The sequence below is a fragment of the Gavia stellata genome, chromosome 2, assembly GCF_030936135.1.
Source record: "Gavia stellata isolate bGavSte3 chromosome 2, bGavSte3.hap2, whole genome shotgun sequence".
Classification (NCBI taxonomy): domain Eukaryota; kingdom Metazoa; phylum Chordata; class Aves; order Gaviiformes; family Gaviidae; genus Gavia; species Gavia stellata.
Window position 1 is genome coordinate 107,327,539 of NC_082595.1, and position 9,653 is coordinate 107,337,191.

General features: G+C 34.6%; 1 protein-coding gene across 1 annotated transcript in view; it reads right to left on the minus strand.

Moving 5' to 3' along the window:
• The window catches only part of RUNX2 (RUNX family transcription factor 2), a 151,416-nt gene extending 148,347 nt beyond the window's left edge, over positions 1–3,069 (minus strand). Inside the window, exon 1 of the mRNA XM_059830384.1 lies at positions 3,012–3,069. Within this exon, the coding sequence (XP_059686367.1) occupies positions 3,012–3,069 (58 nt within the window). The remainder of the gene's footprint in view (positions 1–3,011) is intronic.
• Between the last annotated feature and the right edge of the window lie 6,584 nt (positions 3,070–9,653).

The following is a 9,653-nucleotide window of genomic DNA, read 5'->3' on the forward strand; positions in this document are numbered from 1 at the left end:
TAAATTTTTTGTTGTTAACTTGGAGACTTTAATTCAGTTTTGCTCTGTCTGTCTATTGGGATCAGCTTCCAGAAGTTACATGTGAAATAATTGATTGAATTAATCAGCCAGATTTACTTTCTTTGGTGAAATCCTTCTATGAAGATGCACAGAACATATTTGGAAACGCCTTTTTTTTTTTTTTTAAATTGTAACTGTTGTGGGATGCATTTCAAAAGTATTTCATTCTCTGAAATAACTTTGTGTAAACAATGCTTACCAAAATTTCTAATGAATATATAGTCTGGTTTTTTGCATAGTGTTTACTTTGAGCATTTTTTTTCTTCAAATGATATGGATGTGAATATAATACCCTTTGCTGGTTGAAATGAATGCACTTGTATTTAAAAGCTTAAGAAGGCTTACATAGGCATGATGCATTCAAAACCTGTGTATAACTAGAATAAAGTAGAAATACTCTGGGTATGAAACATAGTTTCTATTTAATTCAAATGTACTAAACTGTAGAGGAATATGTATGTTTGTATTAATTAGGAAAGGATCCTTCCTCTTCACTACTCTTGTTTTCCCTTTCAAATGAAGTCAAAAACACATAGACAAAAATAAGTGAAATAAGAATTTTCAGAAATACGGTTAATGACACAGAGCAGCAACCATGCGAGTTAATCATCATAGCGCTGTTTTCCTTCTCTATTATTACTCATCGTTATGTTTCATCAGCTAATTCTTGAAGAGAAACATAATTAAATTCAACAGTCCTGAAAGGAATAAGGTGGAGATGGGAGCAGAAGGAGATACAGGCAGTACAGAAAGGAAGAATAGATCGTGCATTCTGACATACTGCTGCACCGTTGGTAGGAAACGGCAAATTCATGAGTAACTTGGGTCTTCTGGCTTTTGTTCTTTTCAAAATACACTCTGTCTCCTTTTTGTAAAGGTGGGTTTTTTTAGTTTTGTTTTTAGCTTAAGATATATTGCTTACATATTGATAGAGCTGATGAGGTTTTGTAGTTCCTTGCATCCATTGTTTGTGTCCAAAGTGAAATCTGTGTACCCAACCCTATTTAGTGAAGTTTGGGGAAAAGTATTATTCACGTTACAGTACTTCTCACTCGCTTTAGGCATGATCAAAAGTAGATGAATTAAGCAGTCAGCACTCCGTGTTTTGATAATTTTAGCCAACTAAATTTCTTCTAATCTCTTTTGGAAGTAAAAGCAAAAGAAAGTCCCTATACATGTAAACTGTATTTCCTGTTGTAAACATTGGGATAATGTGGTCTGGCTACGCTTCTGCTGTGCTTCATTAAGACAGCAGTTTCAGTAGAAAAGCTGCTTACCAGTTTTGCGTTAGCATTTCAGCTCAGCGTTCGGTGTATTATAGCTACATGACCAACCACAGGTTATGTTATCTCTTCTGGTATCTATAGATCATGAATTAAATTGGTCTTTCTCCTGGAAGAAGCTATGCTTCATTTCTTTTCCTACACACGGTCTTATAGCTTATTCATGTGCTTAACTGGGAACCAGTCAAAGCGTGTGAAGTAGGAGGGGTAAAAGGAACTCCAGTCATCAGTTCATTACAATACAAGCTTAATCGGGATGTATATACTGAAAATGGTTGTAGCATTGTTGTTTTTCTTAGAAGGGGGGCAGGGGAGGAAAAGAAATAGGTTTAGCTACGGTCCCAACATAGTTTCAACATGATGGACACCGTTAAGAAAATCTTGTAAGTTTTCAGAATTTTTTTTCTTGATCTTTCAGAATTTTCAGTTAGTTTTCCTGATCTGGTTCAGTAAAAGATGCTTTGAAAAAAATTTTGAATATACTCCTTACTACTCATCAAGGGCGACTAGAATACAGCTTTTTCCAATAGGCTTTAAAATATAACTTTATTTTACTTGTGGATAAATCACTTAAAGTCATACTGAGTTTTATTTAATATTTTGTGAGTGAGGTGCTCTGTACTGATTTTAAGACTGTATCTGAGAGGAAGAAGCTTTTCAAAGTAAGCAACGATAGAGGTGCAATTTTATAGCGTATTTATGATTTTTATGGGCATGTATGTATGCAGTGCATATAAATAATTACCTCAGTATACATATGATTTCTTAAAGGAACCTGTGTTTACAGTTCAGAATATTGAAGTAAATATTTGGCAGTGCTCTTCTATAGAGTTTTTTGAATCCCACTTTCAATTAAAGCTTAAATTCATCAGCATGTTAAATCATGTATTTTTTTATTTCATAGCTTAATATTTTTATGCATGAATGTTTTGCCTTGTTCATAGTAAGTGTAACGAGAAGAATTTGCTTTTACAAATGAATATATTATCAAACATGCTTTGCTGTGAAATGAGGGCAACAAAAGACTAGAGAACTGCAGATTTACACTGATAACGTCATCTGATAGATGTGCTTAAAAATGAGATGTCTGGAACAATGATAGGGCAGTTATGGGTAGGATAGGCTGCTATATGCTGTATACTACTCATTTTCATCAGGTTTAGAGAATAAGCAGTCTTAAATCATATAACTGAAGTCTCTGACAATATCTTTCGTTAACTAGTCGTGGTGGATACATCTAAAAGTGTTATACTTTGCACCAGAGTTCTTAGTAAGATATTCTGTGCTGTTGATTAACTCACTAAATACTTTATCTTTTTCCCTGAGGTAATATTAAACATTTATACTAGATCACATCGGACTCTTCCAAATTTGTGTAGCTACACCCTGACCCAGGTGACAGCAGAGCACACCTGCTGTCAAACACTAAGGACTAAGCCACCAACTTCATTTTGCTCAGCTTGCCAGCTAACAAATTTGTTCACAAGTCTGCAGAAGTTATTTACGGTGACTGCCCCCCCCCCCCCCCCCCCCCCAACCAGGTATGCTATTTTAACACCCTAACATCCCATTCAGCAAGTTTTTGCTTAGATAACTATAACCAGCATTGTTAAAAGTAAGAAAACTCCCCACAATGGAAAACAGAAGCTCAAATATTGCAGTACTTACCCCAAAAGAAGTTCTGCTGACATGGTGTCACTGAACTGAACAGGCTGTTTGATGCCATAGTCCCTCTCGGTTCACGCAGAGCTTTCACCTTCTGGTGTAAATACCTCTTGGATCCTCAAACTGAAAACACAAACCATAGCCAAGCCTTGTTTTAGTTTTACAGTGTTCCTGGATTGCATAGACTCTATAGTTGGTTTTTTCCCTGTCAAAAAATTGTGTAGCACTGGTAACATGTGAAAAGCAAGGCAACAAAACAAAAAAAAAGAGAATGAGCAAATATTTGAAGGACCTACTATTACTGCATAGACTGTGGTTAGAGAGCACTTACTGACTCTGTTGGTCTCAGTGGCTGGTAGTGACCTGCGGAGATTAACCATTTAAAAACCAGAGACTTCCTTGCTGTCCTCCTGGAGAAAGTTTGCACCGCACTTGTGGTTCTGTGGTTGTTTGTGAGGCGAATGAAGCATTCACACAATCCAAAAAAGCAAAAGCTTTAAAACTCCTTTTTTTTTTTGCAAGCACTGTTACTGGAGCGAGCGAGTCATGTGGCTGTGACATCAGAGGACTCCAAGTAGGACTGCCTACACTGTGGCTTTTTCTTTCTCTCTCCCTTTTTTTCCCTTTTTTCTTTTTTTTTTTATATTCTGACAAAAGGCCCGTGGTAAGGCCCTTCCTGGCATCCAGAAGGATATAGCTTTTTAATTTTTGTGACTCATGAGGATTTGGAGAGAGTACAAAATGCTGTAAGAGCCCAAACTTCTGTACAGTTAAAGCATATGGACAGCAGAACTTTATTTGTACTCTCAGTTCAGGTTCCCCCCACTCTTCTTCCCCCCTCCTTTTTTTTTTCTTTTTTTTCTCCCCTTCCCTCTCCCTACTTCATTATTGTATCTGTGGAAAAGTGAGCAAAATTGGCACAAGTGGTTGTGTGAAATTCTGAACAACAGTGATGATTTACAGTAATTTACATCTTTGGATTGTATCACGATCTTGGGTCTGCTTCATATTTGCTGGGTGGCTGGATTCCTTCTGTTTTACTTTTTCTCCTTGTCTTCCTATACTTGTGAATCTGTAACTCATTGTAAGAAACTTTACCTTTCCTAAGGTCTAGTAGCAGACTGCTTGTTGGGGTTGTGTTTTTTACTGTAATTGGCTGTCACAGAAGTGTTAGTCTGGGGATTCCTTTGCAAATCTTAAATCATGTCTGCCTTGCTTTACATGCCTTCAAAATGACTTGGCAGTTTTATGTAATGCAAATTAAGGGCAATTATATTTCTTTTGTATTTGGGGCAAAATATGTCATTTGGATATCATAACTACTTGTCTACTGCAGCCTAAGCGATGCTTTTGAATACCAGTATTGCTAGGGTTTAATGTAGACATTGCATAACAGAACGAACTGTGAGAGCTGGGAGGTTTTGATTGCGCTTACATTAATTGCTTATTATAGTTTCAGTGTTTAAGAGAAATAGAACAGTCTTAGACTTTTTGGGAGACTATAAATAACTTTATTCACCAGTTAATGTTAACACTTAGTTTTAAAATGAAACATAAATGTGATGCATATGTAAGATTTAAATACTTAATATCATATGTGTGCATGTGTGTATAATATTTTTATATACTTAACATATTGTAACTTTGACTTTGATTGTGTAATATAAGCCTTTACTGTACCAGTACGGAGTGGGTTAACAAAAGCAGTATTTTTTTGTTTATAATGGAGGCTTTGAAATAAATTGCAAAATGCTGTGTGTAGTAAGGAATAATGTGCACAGACAGTGTGTATTAGTAGTCTTGATTTGCTCACTCAGATTCAGAACAAAATTGGAAACATCTTTGAGAAAGTATCTTATTTTTTACCTCTTTGGACGTTATGTCTAGAACTTTTCTTATTAGCCTGATTGTATCACAGATGCACTGTATTTTCTAGTTTTAGCTGAGTGATTTTTTTCATTTTTTTTTGTCATGTATCTTTTTGGGAGCAGAAGAATCGTGTAAAACATTTTATAGCTATTGTTCATTTTTTATTTGTAAAATAAAATACATCTCTTTGAAGCTGCCATTCCTCCTTTTTTATTTTTTTTCTTTGTCCTCAGCTTTCCCAGTAAGGAATTGGCCAGGAATGTTGTGAGGTGAATAGCTGGAGGTGTGGGTAGAGAGCAGGTTCTCTGTTTTGTGGGGATGGAGGGAAAAGGAGAAAGGGAAATTCAGTAAAAATTACAGATTGTATGTTTTGATTTTCATTATATATTTATCAAAGCAACATAAAACTCTGTTCATAAAAACTACTTTCATAATATTTATTGTAAGGTAAATGCCGTTGTTCTTAATTCAGTACTTTGAAAGTTACTAGATACTGCCAAATCTATAGAATTCGATCTGAAAGTGAAAAAGGAATATTCTCCAAATCACCCACCTCATATAAAAGTAAGGGTGATAGTTAATTCTAATGATGGATTGCTTTTCTTTCTTCATATTTTCACAGTATGGTTAAGAACATCAATGGAAAAAAGTTAAGGGTATGAAAATGATGGAAAGAATGGTAATCTTTTCATATAAATGAAATATGTTTGTGTGCATTACAGTTTTAATCAACTTTTGATGCAGCAAAAGCTTTTTGAGGTTGCTGCGTCCGTTATTTGTGGAACTCTTAATTGTAAGCACAATGTTTCTTCAACTACAGCTATGCATTGAAGATATTTATCAACTTTTGTTTGATGGTAGGTAGATTCAGTATTTTTATTTCATAGATAACTCATGTCTTGATCTTAAATACTTGTTTTCATTCATATGAATGCAGTTGTTTGATTTTTAAAACTCCAGACTTTATTCTTAGTCACATCTTTAATACTAGAATATTGAACTTCCTATGGAAGTCTAAATTTTAAAATTTATTGCATTGAAATACTGTGCTCAGGCTTTCTCTAGAATGGCTTTTTAATGCTTTCACTTGTGTACACAAAGTTACTCTCAAACGTTGTTACTGTGTTTTGATATGATAACCTTTATAAGATTTTTTTACTGTACATAATTTTTCACCTGTGCTGTCAAGATCAAGACTGCTACAGTGAAGTCTTCATCTAGTGGGGCAAAATCCATTAAAAGCAGAAAACCAAATAGTTTAACTGAGTAATCTAGATGCAGTTTGAATAAACTGTCACTGAAAAAATGCTGGATTTTTAGTATAGAGACATTACAAAGCTAAACTTTATGCAGACCTAATACCTGTGAAACTGAGGGCTGCTTTCAGTATAGTTTTCACTTCTAATAAGCAGATGCATGAATCCTGAAAATCCACTGTATAAACCAGTGTCTTGATTGCAGACTTACACTTGACAGCCTTTTGTTTAAAAGGTAGATAGATCTACAAAAATCGAAGTTAACTTCTGTGTTCCATAGGGGATGCTTTAAGTCACAATTACGCTTACAAAGGAAGTATTATGCTAAGGAATTTCTCTGGTAAACTATGAGCTTGATCTTCGATGACAAATGAAATCTTATTTAAAGTCAATTGTAATACAACACTAAAAGATAATTACATCTTTCACTTTTTTTGAAATGTGTTTTGGAACTTTTAAGCCATGCTTTATTTCCAAACATTTTGCCTTCTGTTACTCAAAGTTCTTACAGCATATAAACAGTATGATACCCTGCTGAAAGTTTATTTGTACTTAAATGTTTGTTTCTATGCTACAACTGGAGAGATATAAATATTCTGCTTAAAGCAGTATGATGACAAACTTCTTAAATTGCACTTACAAGTTTTCTAATATATACTAAACAAGATGCTGATTTTTATAATGCAGAAAGTCCTAATGCAGTTTCCTCAGATGTAGGTATTAATTGTAGGTGTTATTAACATACCTGTTTCTACTAGAGCAACATTTTCTTTTTAGGAGTGAAACCTCTCTCCTTGGCTCTGTTTTTCATAACTTAGAAGTAATTATAATTTTTAGAGGGGTAGTACTGTGTTTTCTGATGGTTCTTAGTTAATACATTTAACGTAGTGTTTGATTTAAAATATTTGCACATTTTATAAACTATTGTTACTAGACTTCTTGATTTCCAACAATTCTGTAACAGCTTAAAGTATGCTGATATCACATACATAATACTAATCTGTTAAAGCAAAAGCTAAAACTGCCTGTTAAATAAAAAGAATTGTAACAGCAAAGTTATTTTAGCAGTCCATTTTAAAATGCTGCTTATTGGTGTCTGCAAGGAGTAGCACTGAACATCTGAGTTTTACTGCTGCCTTTTTATGACGACTTTCTGTTCTCTGCCTGATAACCTTTTTCTGAATAAGATATGGTTTGAAGTAGACAGTGCCTGGGACCACTAAGCATACGGAGGGGAAAAAATGCTGTTACATTTCTAGTGCACACAAATGTTGTATGTTTTCTGTACAGTGGAATCAAGCTGCCGAAAATCAAATTAAACCTTTAACTGAACTGTTATTTAAATTAAAAGGATGGTCATCTTCTGTTAACCAGTGACTACATCATATAATAGCAAGTAGCGAGAAATTGTTTTCATTCATCTTGAGTTGCCAGGTCCCTCGCTTCTTTGTAGAACAGAAAAGATGTTCTCCAGTGAAACAATCTAACCCCTGATCAGGCTTTGAATAAGGGGCTACATCTTAATGGTCAAATGTGTCTCAACTTGATTATTCTTACTGCTCAGACATTCTTTCTGACAAGTGTTACGTTTCTTGTGTTCCTCAAATACATGTCTTGTAGACTGTACATTAATTGAGAAAGCCCTTTTGATTAGATGCACGCATTCTAAGCAGTCAATATATGGTGTTTAAGCTCATCCTAACCTTCTAGCTATTTTCTTCTGTCTGTTCTTTTTTCTTTTTTTTTAAAGTCAACTTGCAGAAAATATGGGAAACTTGTCTCATATAACAGCTGAGGATGTGGCTAGGTTAAGGCAGGAAACTGCTACCCACAATGCAATGTTACATACACTACCACTTAATAAAATTTATTTCAAACATGCTACTGACAAAACCAAAGAAAAATAATATCCTAACTATGCTAGTTAGTACACTAAATATATCTAGGGAAAAGTGAAAGTAATCTCTCTAGAGCCTTTCTTGCTTCTAGGATACAATGCTACCAGTAGTTAAACCAGAGCAGATCTCAGTAGTTAAAGCAGTGATCTATTTTTAGCAAATATTCACATTGCTCTGGAAATTAATGATTATATGCTTTTTAATAACAGTCAAAGTTATTTTATATAGACAGAATTCAGATAAGCTCTCTCCTTAGATTTTTTTTTTTGGTCTTCAAATTACCCTCTTCTGTAGTTTCAAAACTGGCAGCTTTTCTTGCTTCATCCTATTTTCACTGAATGTTACCTTTACTGTAGTCAAGCAGCCTTTTACCTCTCCTTCCCACTTAATCTATTTGTAGGTTGGTGTGAAAATATTTTCCATGTCGTATGTGGGAAAGGAACTGAGAAGAGGAAAGTTCATCTTCCTAGATTATATGAAGATTTAAGGGTTCCAGTTGTTTTATTGGATTGCCTGCAATTTGAAGAGTGTAATAATTTGTGAGAGGTAAATAAATTTAGTGAACTTCTAAGGTAAATTTAATAGTCTTGAATCTTCAGTGAATATTTCCAAATATCAGACAGAGATACGTATGAGGTCACTGATGCTGCTCTGCCGTAAATGTCCTGAAAGTCTTGTTCTAGATATATTTTTGTTTCTGTTTGTTTTTTAAATGCACGTATATTAAGGGTGATCCTCTTACAGAACATTTCTGAAGCATTTGCCTCTATAGTTAGAGAACACTTATCAAGAACAGCTGCTGTAGCGCTGTGGATCCTATCCATGGACTCATGGTGGTCTGCTGAACAACGTTCTTCAAGTTTGACAGGTGAGACAGAGACTCTCCAGTGCCACTGCTTTTGGATGAATCTAGCTGTGGTTGGAGAAAGTGCATCTTGCCAAAATATATGGGTAAGACCACACACAGTCTTTAAAATAGTTATTGTAAGCTTATTTTTAGGCAATATACGTCTTGACAGTTCTTTTATTTGCATGCCAGTTTCACTGCTGCTTATAGATTTTCTCATTTATTTTAGTAATGGCAATTGCAGATTTAGATCTATGTTTGTAAAGCTTTTGCACAACATTTACACTGGAAAAATACAGACTTGCTACTTTCAAACCTCAGTCAAGATTAGGGAACAGATTTTAAAAAATACTAAAGGAGAGTATTCACACTCTTCAGATTTGGTGTCAGTGTTTTCGTATTGAACCCCATTTTCAGGGGCATAGTTCAGCAATAAAAATTTGCTTCTGGTTTTAAAATTATACCAGTTTCAGTAGCTTCTGTGCTTGTATAAGTCTGCAGCAATGTAGATTTAAGACATGAAATTAATTCAGTAAGTAATAAAAACGAAATGTTTTTTTTAAAATGGCGTAGTTATTAAATACTGAATTTAGAATCTGTATCTGATTTATGTTATAACTCCTGGACAGTGTTTTTCATGTGTATTTTAATGTGTAGAATATTCTTTGCATTCTAAGTGCCTGCTTCAACAGTTGGCTCTGTAATGTGTATTTTAAATATTGTGTGTTTAACTGACAGTATGGAAGGGGGTTGTACCCTGTAGAGTTTCTGGGTA